Source organism: Gadus macrocephalus, chromosome 18, assembly GCF_031168955.1.
Source record: "Gadus macrocephalus chromosome 18, ASM3116895v1".
Classification (NCBI taxonomy): domain Eukaryota; kingdom Metazoa; phylum Chordata; class Actinopteri; order Gadiformes; family Gadidae; genus Gadus; species Gadus macrocephalus.
In genome coordinates, this window is record NC_082399.1 from 1,247,259 (window position 1) to 1,260,305 (window position 13,047).

The window sequence follows — 13,047 nt, forward strand, 5'->3', positions numbered from 1 at the left end:
GTAAAAAAATGACCTTCTACGTTCTTTCCGAACCACTTTTTTTATTATAATGGGGTTTAACATCGGGAGAATTTGGGAAATCCAACTGCCCAGGACTATGGGGAAGACGACAGCAGGTCGCACTAAAACCTGCCCGGTCTCCAGGGTCAAACAGACGGCTCTGTCGAAGCACGGCACGCTCAACTCTAGGAAACTAGGAATTCAACTCTCTACTCATTCATGTGTTCAAAGGTTTATTTGTTATTTTGCATCCAAATATAATCAACCAACCGGCAAGAAGATATCGCCGTTACAGGACTGGATGTTATCTGAGAAGCTATGGGTCGCCGTGGAGATGACGGTCATGATGATTGTGTATTGTTGTCACGGCGACGGGGGAAGGGTTGCAACGGCCACGGTTGAAGGCTAGTCCCGGCGCCCTAGGACGGTCACCGTGACGACGCCTGCGGGTGGTTGTAATGACAGCAACCGAGGGGGGGGGGCTAGTTGTCAGGGCAACGTCAGTCTTCCCAGGGGGCCTCGGGCCCCCCTGTCTGGGCGTAGGCCGAGATGTCCTCGTAGAGCGCCCCCTCACACGTCTCCACCACCAGGCCCTGGGAGAGAGAGCACCACACCATTACACACACACACACACACACACAGAGAGAAACATGCAAAGAGATATATTTGAATACAATGCAGTTTCCATTGAGGCATCTCTAAATAGTTTTGACAAGCTGTGTCTGTGTGTGTGTGTCTGTGTGTGTGTGTTCTGTTCGTGTGTGTGTGTGTGTGTCTGTGTGTTCTGTTCGTGTCTGTGTGTGTGTGTGTGTGTGTGTGTGTGTGTGTGTGTGTGTGTGTGTGTGTGTGTGTGTGTGTGTGTGTGTGTGTGTGTGTGTGTGTGTGCGCTACGGGTTATAATGACCATGTGATAATGATCACATGGTCATAAACCATGTGACTGTTTCTAATTATGAGCAATATTAATACAAATAATAACTAATAAAGTAATAAATTATTTCGTCCCTTCAGTGAAAACCAAAGTGCTATCAGAACAAAAATAACAGAAACCTCGTAGGTATGGTCTTGTTGTGGATCCTCATAAATTGCATCTTCTTTTTTAACCTGAGAGAATAGCAGGAAAACAGCATTTAAATTATACATGTAACCACTATCTTCATATCAGTAATGATAATTAGCTAACTATATATCGCATGATATGTAACAAAACAAGTGTTTTCGCGGCTCACTAGAATGTATCTCTGCACCAGCGGCGCAGCGACGCAGATCGCCAACATCAAGGTCTGCAGGATGATGAACGCATCTTTCATCATGCTCCTCTTCTCCGCCTTGGAGACGTTGAGAGGTGCTGCATGGGATAAACCAAGTTACATCGCAGTAGGCCTACTTCCAAGACAACTAGTTTGGCGTTTGCCTGACAGTGTTCCTGCTAAAGGCCTCGTAGGTTTGTTCATAGATCAATGATGCGAGGGTGACTTTGATATTTGATTTCTCTATTCTTTTTTTTTCCCGTTGAATTTGAAAAACACTTTTCAGAACTATCCTCGTCCAGCAACGAGTGAAAATGTTGGAATAAGTATGCAAGGCCAGTAGGTGGTGGTGTTACCCTTCTGCTATAATATGCGAAAAAAACAGAAGAGAACCACAAGTCTGCGTACAACGCCTTCTTCTCCACCACGTCGTCATAATTTTCAAACACACCGTTTTTTGGCCAACTAAACCTCTGTTGTCATGTGGACGCAACTACTAACTAAGGTGGCAATGGAGCACAAAAACTGCAGCAAAACCAATTTTCTGGAAAAACTAAGAGGAAATATTGCAAAACTATTTCAAAATCGGTATCTACCACATCCAACCCAGTAACACCACCTGGGTGGAGTTAAGCGGCCACCTGGGTGGAGTTAAGCGGCCACCTGGGTGGAGTTAAGGCTCCTCCCAGCCAGGGCCAGGTGGGGCTGCTTAAACCAGCCATTCATCCAGCACATTAATTAAACGTTGTCAAACCAACAACCACATTTTCGGGATAGCCTTCTTTATCTAAACTTGTATACCTCCTATAAGTTGGCCCAACTTGGTACCTCCGTTGAGCAATAAGCCCTCATCCTTACCTGCTCCTAAATGACCTGTCTCTGTGCTGTGTAACCTTCTAGACCAGAGGTCTTCAACAGGGGGTCCGCGACCCCTAGGGGGTCCGCGGAGGTACTGCAGGGGGGTCGCGAAAGTTTTGGTAGATAGACATTTGTTTTATATTCCCCCCCCCCCGCAATTTCTTCCACAAATTGAAATGCCTTTAAATACACATTAACATGATTCCAACACACTGTGTATTGTGTATTTAACACTAGGAACGCCGGGCCATTTTTACTTACTACTAGCGCCACAGAGGGGTCAAATGACCCCTAAGTCATTTGAATGAGAGGCTGTGCATTGGCACATAATGATCAATAGGTGGCGCCAATGAGCTACGACCGCGCGAGCGCCACATGTGTGTGTGGGTCGCAAGCCTAGTCCTCACGATTTTGGTCATTTAATTCTCATTTAATTCTTGCCGTCGGCTTTCAAGTTTTGGTGACATTTTTATGTATTTGATTTTAATGAAAGCCCAGCAGGAGAGAGCTTTTCTCTGCCTGCTCCTTCAATTAAGAAGAAGGAGGACAGCAAAGCAACGTCAGTTTCTCGTCTGGTCTTTATATCTAGGCCTACCCCTTTCTCCGCCGCAAACAATACGTATTTGGATGAGAGTGCGCAGCCAAGACTGTTGGTAGAGAGAGAGTGCTGTTATGTAAGCGGATAATGTACAGAACGCCGGTCATTATCTGAAAAATAAGCCCCGACAGGGCGAACCGGACCCTGACGCGAAGCGGAGGTGTCTTGCTTCGCCCTGAAGGGTATTACTTTCGATAATGACCGGCGACGTTCTATTATCCCGCTTATTACACGGCTATTTGCAAAAACGAAAATATATCTTCACACGGTGTGCCTTTTTTTATTTTTTTATTTTTACCATTCGTAGTGAAAGCAGAGAAATATTCCGCCAAAGACCTTGACGTCACTCGCCAGGGTTGATAAATTACCGGACTGCAGAGTGATAAGAAAGACGTGAATGAGGCAAAAAATCGACTTTCCTTGAAAGCGGTCGATGTGCATAAAAGTAGCCTATAGGCCGACGCCGACCAATTGCGAACTACTGAAGCTGCTTATGCCATCTCTAGGTTAAAAAATAGCCGCACCCACCCCAAACCGAGAGAGAATTGTATTCCGATTGAGGCGTATATATGATCCTTTTCTATTCCGATGAGCTGTTCTTCCACTTCTAATTGTCTCAGTATTTAATGCAAGATAGCAGGTATGTTTATGCATGCCAGTGGCACTAACAAGCATCACTAATTTTCCTTTCCACATTTATGTTTTAAAAATGTCTGTTATGTTTACAGTTTACTTACTGTACCTTGCACATGTTTCAAATAAAAACATGAACATATGAACCTACGTATTATTTGAATATCTTAGTATTGAATGCACAATAACAAGGTTAATTTTGTACATGGCACCATAGGACCAGTTTAATATAAAACACAATTTTATATAGGCCTAATATATAAGTAGGGGGTCCCCGCTCCATCTCTCCATCAGTTTGGGGGTCCGTGGCCTGAAAAACGTTGAAGACCCCTGTTCTAGACACTTCGAAACGCTTGATCATTGTGTGGTGGTTACTCGGTTCAACGCTTCCAACGCGTCAATGCGCCAACGCAGCTAGATGAGTCCATGTCCATGCAAGTGAACAGAGCGTTCCCTCTTCGTCATAACTATCAAACCAAACATCCTTCACATTCACCGAGCAAACATTATGAAAGTAAAATGCAAATTTCTCGCTAAAAATGTTTCCATAAACGCATTTAATGGCGTAACTATGTTACTATTTCCACCCAGAATAAAGATAGTTGTCGGCCGTGGCTGCGCTGGAGTCCGAGGTAGGAACCCCAAACGCCGCCGTGTTTGGCTCATAGAGTTTAGATCGCGTTAGATTAAATAATCTCTGATATAAATAACAATAATCGGGTTAAATAATTTCACATGGTGTGTCTGGTGTGTTTCCAGCATTCGTAGTGTTGATCAGCAGAGAATAGTCCGCCAAGACGTTGAGGTTCCAGACACTCTGTCCATGCAAGTGAACGGAGAAGGGTCCAGCTGCAGGCAACGCCCATTTGTGTCTGCAGTCGGATGATATTGAGTGAACGGAGCGTTCCCTCTTCGTCATAACTATCAAACCAAACATCCTTTACATTCACCGAGCGAACATTATGAAAGTAAAATGCACATTTCTCGCTAAAAATGTTTCCATAAACGCATTTAATGGCGTAACTATGTTACTATTTCCACCCAGAATAAAGATAGTTGTCGGCCGTGGCTGCGCTGGAGTCCGAGGTAGGAACCCCAAACGCCGCCGTGTTTGGGTGATAGAGTTTAGATCGGGTTAGATTAAATAATCGCTGATATAAATAACAATAATCGGGTGAAATAACTTCACATGGTGTGTCTGGTGTGTTTCCACCATTCGTAGTGTTGATCAGCAGAGAAATAGTCCGCCAAGACGTTGAGGTTGCTTAGCATCCAGACACTCTGTCCATGCAAGTGAACGGAGCGTTCCCTCTTCGTCATAACTATCAAACCAAACATCCTTCACATTCACCGAGCGAACATTATGAAAGTAAAATGCACATTTCTCGCTAAAAATGTTTCCATAAACGCATTTAATAGCGTAACTATGTTACTATTTCCACCCAGAATAAAGAAAGATGTCGGCCGTATGCTTCTGTCCAAGCTCACAACTCTCTGCCAGTGACGTCGGGTCAAGCTCCACGCTGATTGGCTATCGCGGCTAAGCGCCACGCGCTGGAGCGTTGAAAGTTCAGATTTCTGAACTCCGGGCGTTGGTGCGTTGGGCGCGTTACTGCGTTTACGTGCGTAATTACGTGCGTCTGTCGCGCCTAAAGGCCGATACATACCTCCGGATACGGACAGTTTCGTCCGGTCCCGGAGGTGTTTCGTCCGTAAATGGGTCCGTCGCCTCTGAGCTTACGAATCCGGAGTGCTCCGGGAGAACCGGAGCAATACCACCGGAAATCGAGGCGGCAGTATATGGTCAAAAGTCAGACCAATCGCGAATATAAACCAAACAAAGAAGAGAGAACGGGACATTTAAAAAAATGGCTCAAAACTTAGAGGAGAGGATCTGCGAGTTGGTGAGGGGGTATCCCCACCTGTTTGATTGTAGCCTACAACTCATTGCCAAAGCAGGGGAACAATAACAATAAAATAAAAATTTCAGGTATAGGCCTATAGTATAATATAAGTACAAAACGTCAGATATTATACTACTCTATCTATTTTCGCAAATTGTCTGACTTTTGACTCTATACTGCCGCCTCGAATTCCGGTGGTATTGCTCCGGTTCTCCCGGAGCACTCCGGATTCGTAAGCTCAGAGGTGACGGACCCATTTACGGACGAAACACCTCCGGGACCGGACGAAACTGTCCGTATCCGGAGGTATGTATCGGCCTTTACGCCCCTAACGTGACGCTTCATCGCATGTAACGCGTCTACGCGCCTATACCAATGGTTCCCTATGCAAAAATGCAGAGTTTGGACGCCCCTAACGCGAGTAACGCGTTTGGTGTGGCCGTACCATTACGGTGCGGCCACACCAAACGCGTTACTCGCGTTGGATTACGCGAGTAACGCGCCTAACCTGACGCTTGATCATTGTGTGGTGGTTACTCGGTTCAACGCTTCCAACGCGTCAATGCGCCAACGCAGCTAGATGAGTCCATGTCCATGCAAGTGAACAGAGCGTTCCCTCTTCGTCATAACTATCAAACCAAACATCCTTCACATTCACCGAGCGAACATTATGAAAGTAAAATGCACATTTCTCGCTAAAAATGTTTCCATAAACGCATTTAATGGCGTAACTATGTTACTATTTCCACCCAGAATAAAGATAGTTGTCGGCCGTGGCTGCGCTGGAGTCCGAGGTAGGAACCCCAAACGCCGCCGTGTTTGGGTGATAGAGTTTAGATCGGGTTAGATTAAATAATCGCTGATATAAATAACAATAATCGGGTTAAATAACTTCACATGGTGTGTCTGGTGTGTTTCCAGCATTCGTAGTGTTGATCAGCAGAGAAATAGTCCGCCAAGACGTTGAGGTTCCAGACACTCTGTCCATGCAAGTGAACGGAGAAGGGTCCAGCTGCAGGCAACGCCCATTTGTGTCTGCAGTCGGATGATATTGAGTGAACGGAGCGTTCCCTCTTCGTCATAACTATCAAACCAAACATCCTTCACATTCACCGAGCGAACATTATGAAACTCTCTGCCAGTGACGTCGGGTCAAGCTCCACGCTGATTGGCTATCGCGGCTAAGCGCCACGCGTTGGAGCGTTGAAAGTTCAGATTTCTGAACTCCGGGCGTTGGTGCGTTTACGTGCGTAATTACATGCGTCTGTCGCGCGTAACGCCCCTAACGCGACGCTTCAACGCATGTACCGCGTCTACGCGCCTATACCAATGGTTCCCTATGCAAAAATGCCGAGTTTGGACGCCCCTAACGCGAGTAACGCATTTGGTGTGGCCGTACCGTTATGCCGCGTTTCCACTGCAGGGTGCGGTACGCTTCGGTTCGCCTCAGTCCGTTAGGGAGGGGGCGGTATAGCCCAGCTCAGTTCCGAGCTCACGTTTCCACCGCCGACAGTACCCTTTATGGTAGGCCGGATGTCGATCGCCGCGGCAGCTACGTCAACATCGTGACATCATAGCAGCGCAACACAGTGTAAAACGCGACATGTTCTTTGTAAATAATAATACCTCGAGGCAACTGTTTGTTTGTTTTTATCCCCACGTCGCTCGGAAGTGACGGTTCTGTCGACCAATCAACGGAGGGGGTGTGTAGCTCGAATCCTCCGGCACCCTTTCAGGCGTCTCAGTACCCCAACGGAGGAGTAGGCCTACTGAAGACGAGAGCAAAACGAGTACGGCTCAGTCCGGGTCACGCCCACTTTTGGCGGTGGAAACGCAATCCGTACCGCACCTTTGCGAACCAAACCATACCGCACCCTGCAGTGGAAATGCGGCATTAGTCTCTCTGGATAAAAGCGTCTGATGAATGACTAATTAGAAAACGGGTCGGCCAGGCTGGGTCCTCCTGGCACCAGAACCCAGAGAGACTCACACATGACCTGCAGGCCGGTCCCGGCTCCCCTGGTGCCGTTGACCTGGCAGTAGTAGACGCCGCTGTCCAAGAGGTTCACGTTCTTGATTAAAAGAAAGGCGCTGTGCCAACTTGTCTTCCCCTGCATGACCACCTTGCCGGTTGGCCTCATCGGCCTCTGGGCCACCGGGTCTGAATCCTTGGCAAAGAACCAGTCCACCAGCAGGGGCGGCTCCAGCGGACACTCGCAGTAGAATTTGACCGCTCTGTGTCTCTCCATCACGCCGTAGAACCGAGGCTTCTGGGTAATAGCGGCCTGGGGGAGGGGGGCTGGGGGAGGATAAGAGAAAACGTCATTCACCGCAGAAGGGAAACCGCTTGGTAGTTTGTTGAAGCGTGGAGAGAGGCGGTTCCCCTTCATAGCTATTGGAGCGTTTCAGTTTTTAAGACAACATGTAAAACAAAATGAACTCAAAATATTATCTTCACCTGAGTAATCGCCGTACTACATGAAGAGGTCAAAAACAAAAAGGATTCTCCTAATATACAGTTTCTCTAAAATAACATTAGAGAATTACCAGTTTGACCACATTGAGTAGCTTTGGAAGAAATGGCTTGAAATAAACTACCATAATGTGCTGAGTATTTATATTATATATTTATAATATAGTTTTACTTAGGAATATTTACCTGATAGGTTGACCAAAGCCAGTCCGCCAAGTCCAACCAAGAGCCAGAGCATGTCGGATGTCCGGAGGATTCTGTAGAGATCTTCTTTCGTTCAGGAGTTGTCTGTGAGGCTGGTGAGTGGGAGGGGTTGTATAGAGAGTAGGCCTATCAACACAGACCGGCGCACACAGCTGGGTATGTGCGGAACATTTCCACCGCTAGGGGGAGCCACACCCACGCAGGAGGGCGGTAGCTTGAGACACCTGCAGAGTTGTGATAGCATAATGCTAAGATGCTTATGTTGTTTAATTGTCCTATTTTGTCTCACTGCCGTCAATAACAGCCGTTTGTAGTTCATCTATCGAATATGACCGTTAAACAAAACAGTTGTAAGTGAACCATTGCAGATTGCAACCAGAACAGTGAAGAAGTTCAAACAACAGAAAAGTATCTGGTTTGTCTCAAAAATCTAAATCTGTTAAAGAGAAGCGGCTTTTGCATCGAACTAGACAATGTTTCAATCTTTATAAGTTTTAATTTTACAAAATAAATTTGCTTGTGTGCTGCTTAAGTTTTATCCCTTCCCTTGACAACGATTGTGAACATAAGTGATATGCTTTGGCCGTATTACTGATGGAAGGATTTTGAAGTGGGTTTGGCTAAGTTTAACATGTTTAAATTGGCTAAACGGCTCTGTTGAAGCAAAGGGATGAGGAACTCTGCTTTGAAAGTGGATTCAGAGAGGTAAACACGTCAACACATCCAGGAAATCCCCTCTCTGCTCATTCACCAGTTCAAAGTGTGTTTATTATTTTACTCAAAAACATGAACAAAGCGGCTATGCCATGGAGACAATAGTCATGATGAATGTGTATTGTCATGGCGATGGGTCGAAGGTCGTCATGGTGATGTTGATGGTGGATGGTCGTCATGGCGATGGTCAGGTCGAAGGGTTTGTCATGACAACCAAGGGGATGGTTGTCATGACGGCAGGTTGCCAGAGCAAAGTCAGCTTGACCAGAGGGCCTGGGCCTCACTGGGTTTAGCGTAGGCTGAGATGTCCTCATAGAGCGCTCCCTCACACATCTCCACCATCAGGCCCTGGGAGAGAGAGCACCACACCATTACAGACACACACACACACACACACACACACACACACACAGACAGACAGACAGACAGACAGACAGACAGACAGACAGACAGACAGACAGACAGACAGACAGACAGACAGACAGACAGAGAAAACTATCACAGAGAGAGAGAGAGTCCAAACCATTACAGAGGGAGAGAAAGTGTGTGAGAGAGAGATATTTAACCATTACATACATTGAGAGAGTGAGAGACCAAACCATTACAGAGAGAGAGAGACTTCCATTACACAGAGAGAGAGAGAGAGAGGAATTTGCATATACTGCAGTCTTCAACGAAGGCTTCTCCAAACTGTTGAAGCATGGAAAGTGTCGGCCAGCTAATAGTGTGTGTGTGTGTGTGTGTGTGTGTGTGTGTGTGTGTGTGTGTGTGTGTGTGTGTGTGTGTGTGTGTGTGTGTGTGTGTGTGTGTGTGTGTGTGTGTGTGTGCGTGCGCGTGTGTGACAGGTGCACGGGGCAAGCTGTTTCCTGTTTATCCAGATTATGGTGATCAAATGGCCATAAACCATGTGCCTTTCTATTACTATGAAATGTATACATTAAAATAATACCAATACTAATAAACAATGTCACCACTTCACCACAAACAACATTACTAGCAACACAAAAATATCACAAACCTCGTAGATGTGTTCTTTTGGTGGTTCCTCATAAATGGCTTCTTCCTTTTTACCCTTAAATAGTAGCAAGAAAACAGCCTTGAAACTACATATATCTATCCACAAACTATATGTAAGCAATCATATTAAACTTACTATAAATAGCATAACATGTTACAAAACCAGTGTTGTCGCGGCTCACCAGAGTGTATCTCCGAAGCAGTTGCGCAACCACGCAGATCGCCAACATCAGAGTCTGCAGGATGATGAGCGCATCTTTTACTTTGCTCCTCTGCTGCACCTTGTGGACGTTGATATGTCCTGCAGGGGACAAACGGCATATAGCTTTACTTACAGGATAATTAGTAAGTTAGACTTAAACTATAAGTTCTGTATTCATGTTAAAGGCTTTGTCCTACCAGGGAATCAGTCAGTTTGTTCAGCGATTAATGATGTGATTGTGACATTGATATTTTATTTAGCCAACATTAAGACTTTCTTTTACTGTTGGCATTGTAAAATAACATAAATGTGGTTAGACCAACAGAAATAATAGGTTGATCAAGTTTTACAGCTGAACTTTCGTACTTCGAATAAGTAGGCTTTATTCATAGGTAGTCCTTATCTCTTATGAGTTTACCCCCATACAGGTTTTGTTTATTTTTCTCCCAGTAGGCAAGATGTCCAAATACCTAGCATCTCATTTATCACCTGTCTTTGTATTACCGTCAAACTGCTCCTTGATGTCTCTAAACAGTTTGAACCCTATCTGCTCCTTAAATGTGAAGTGAGTAGGATTCAGTGGCATCTAGTGGCTGGGTTGCAGATGCAACCTGCTGAACACCGGGATAATGTTATCGTCTATCGAATTGCAGGTGTTAAGGGATGAGGTTCTCTGATAGATTTATAAATTGTATTTAGTTATTTAAGTAAGATAACGACTGTTATAAAAAATGTAGACGCGTCCTCTCCAGAGCCTAGGCCATTCAGTAGGCCATTCTGGGCTACTCTAGAAACATGGCAGTGCATGACGGCGGGGTCCATGGAAGAGGACACGCCCCCTATGTAGATATAAAAGGCTAAATCTGAGGTAACAAAAAACACAACTCTTATTTTCATTGGATGACACACGAATCAAAACATAGTGCAAATTCAATTCAATTTCATACAAATCACTTCCGTCAGATGCTACAAAATTCTACACATGGCACCTTTAAGGACCTGTCTCATTCTCTATCCAACCACCACCATCTCCTCAATTCTCTGTCTCCGTATTTACTTGCACCTTAATAACCTGTCCCTGCACTCAGTGTCTAGCCTCTACCTGTGTCTTGATGACCTGTATTTGTACTGTCCGACCCCCCCACTCTTTGTTGATATTTCTCGTATTCCCTGTAAGCCCCCCATGATAAAGGTGTCTGATGAATGACTAATTATCAAACGGGTCGGCAAGGCTTGGGTCCTCCTGGCAACAGAACCCAGAGAGACTCACTCATGACCTGCAGGCCGGTCCCGGCTCCCCTGGTGCCGTTGACCTGGCAGTAGTAGAAGCCGCTGTCCGAGGGGCTCACGTGCTTGAGTAAAAGAAAGGCGTGTTTCCGCTCCGTCTTCCCCTGCATGACCACATTGTCGTTTGGCATGATCGGGCCCTCGGTCTCCTGGTTCCATTCCGTGGCCCGGAACCAGTCCACCTGCAGAGGTGGCTCCAGCTGACACACACAGTAGATGACCAAGCTGCGGCTGGCCTTCACGCCGTAGAACCGAGGCTTCTGGGAAATACGAGGGGCCTGGGGGAGGGCGGCTGGGGGGGATAAAGTTGGAACAACTTCATTCAAACCAGAAGGGAAATCTCAGTTGAGTTTGTTGAGGCGTGGGGAGAGGCAGTTCCTCTTAACAGTTTCAAGACATCTAAAGCAAAACTTAATTACCTTCACCTCAGCAATAAACTTTCTACAAGAAGAGGTCAAAAACAAACATGATTCTTCTAATCTACAGTTTCTATAAAATATTAATAGAGAATTAAAGTTGTACCACATTGAATAGACTTGAAAGAAACTACCATAATATCCTTCATTTTTATATAACATATTTATAATGTTTAATATAGTTAGGTTTATATTTACCTGATAGATTGACCAAAGCCAGTCCACAAAGTCCAACCAAAAGCAAGAGCATGTCTGATATTGATATTAGGAGTGATATTAGGAGGATTCTGCAGAGATCTTCAGTTAAGGAGATGTCTATGAGGCTAGGTTAGGGTGGTGGGGGAGGATTGAATCATCGCTAGGCAAATGCAGAAGAGTAGGCCTATCACCACGGACCGCTACACACAGCTGGGTATGCGCGGAACATCTCCACCGCTAGGGGGAGACACACCCAGGCAAGAGGGCGGTAGCTTGAGACACCTGCAGAGTTGTGATAGCAGAATGCTAAGATGCTAATGTTTAATTTTCTCATTTTGTCTAACTACCGTCCATAACAGCAGTTTGTAGTACATCTATCGAATATGACCTTTAATCATTACAATTTTAAGTGAGCCATTGGATCAAGGACAGGCAAGAAGTTCAAACAGACAAATCAAGGGGTTCAAGAGAGGAGGCTTTTGCTTCTACATAGGCCTATGCAACGTTTCAATCTTCAAACCTTAAAATTTTACAAAATGTGTTCGAAAATAAATAAATCCTCCACCATGACAAAGTTAAAAGAGAGTAGAACCTTTAAAAGTTTCTAAACAACGTCAACACAGCAATGCCGTTCAGACGGTATGGTAAAACTATCCAATTGATACTAATATAAAAGCGATCTTCTTTTGTTCAGGAGGGCCCTGGGAGACTGGTGAGGGGCTGGTGAAGGTTATGATTGTATCTCATCGGTAGGCAAATCTAGGCGAGTAGGCCTATCACCACAGACCGCTGGGCATGTGCGGACCATTTCCACCACTAGGGGGAAACACACCGACGCAGGAGTGTGGTAGCTTGAGGCACCTGCAGAGTTTTGTTAGCAGAATGCTAAGACGCTAATGTTATATTATCTCATGCTACACCCCTGCCTTCAGTAACATATGTTTGTACTTAATATATGTTATATAACCTATAATCAATACAAAAATATATATATTTGGACTCAAACATTGGGCTATGTGAAGTTGACGTTTAGAGGTCGCTGCCTCAGTTGGTCAATTGAATATTAAGTAGAGGAGTCTGCAGAATTGTTTTGATAGATTCAAGTACTAGTTTCTAAGTACTTATTGTTTTAAAAGCACTTTTCTCCACCCTTATACTGCAGCCTCCTCTATTGCAGTAACCTACTCCTTATGTAGGTTCTGTCTCACAAGAGGGCACCCTGTGCAATGTCACTATTAATTTAAAATATAAAATTAATACCGTTAGAAATTTAAAAAAACATTAAGACCATGT

The 13,047-nt window shown here is 45.2% G+C and overlaps 2 protein-coding genes across 2 annotated transcripts; both read right to left on the bottom strand.

Annotated features, from left to right (window-relative positions):
* Positions 1-220: 220 nt before the first annotated feature.
* Positions 221-8,043, bottom strand: LOC132446958 (B-cell antigen receptor complex-associated protein beta chain-like). The gene is made up of 5 exons (XM_060037571.1): positions 7,903-8,043; positions 7,234-7,542; positions 1,230-1,348; positions 1,051-1,104; positions 221-593 (listed from the first exon to the last, which is right to left on the bottom strand). The coding sequence occupies exons 1-5, from the start codon at positions 7,952-7,954 to the stop codon at positions 501-503; spliced, it is 627 nt and encodes a 208-aa protein (XP_059893554.1). The 5' UTR covers positions 7,955-8,043; the 3' UTR covers positions 221-500.
* A 617-nt stretch (positions 8,044-8,660) lies between these two features.
* LOC132446960 (uncharacterized) lies at positions 8,661-12,961 on the bottom strand. Its single transcript, XM_060037572.1, has 5 exons — positions 11,755-12,961; positions 11,124-11,432; positions 9,834-9,952; positions 9,653-9,706; positions 8,661-8,982 (listed from the first exon to the last, which is right to left on the bottom strand). Exons 1-5 carry the CDS (start codon positions 11,804-11,806, stop codon positions 8,890-8,892), a joined length of 627 nt encoding a protein of 208 aa, XP_059893555.1. The 5' UTR covers positions 11,807-12,961; the 3' UTR covers positions 8,661-8,889.
* Positions 12,962-13,047: the final 86 nt, after the last annotated feature.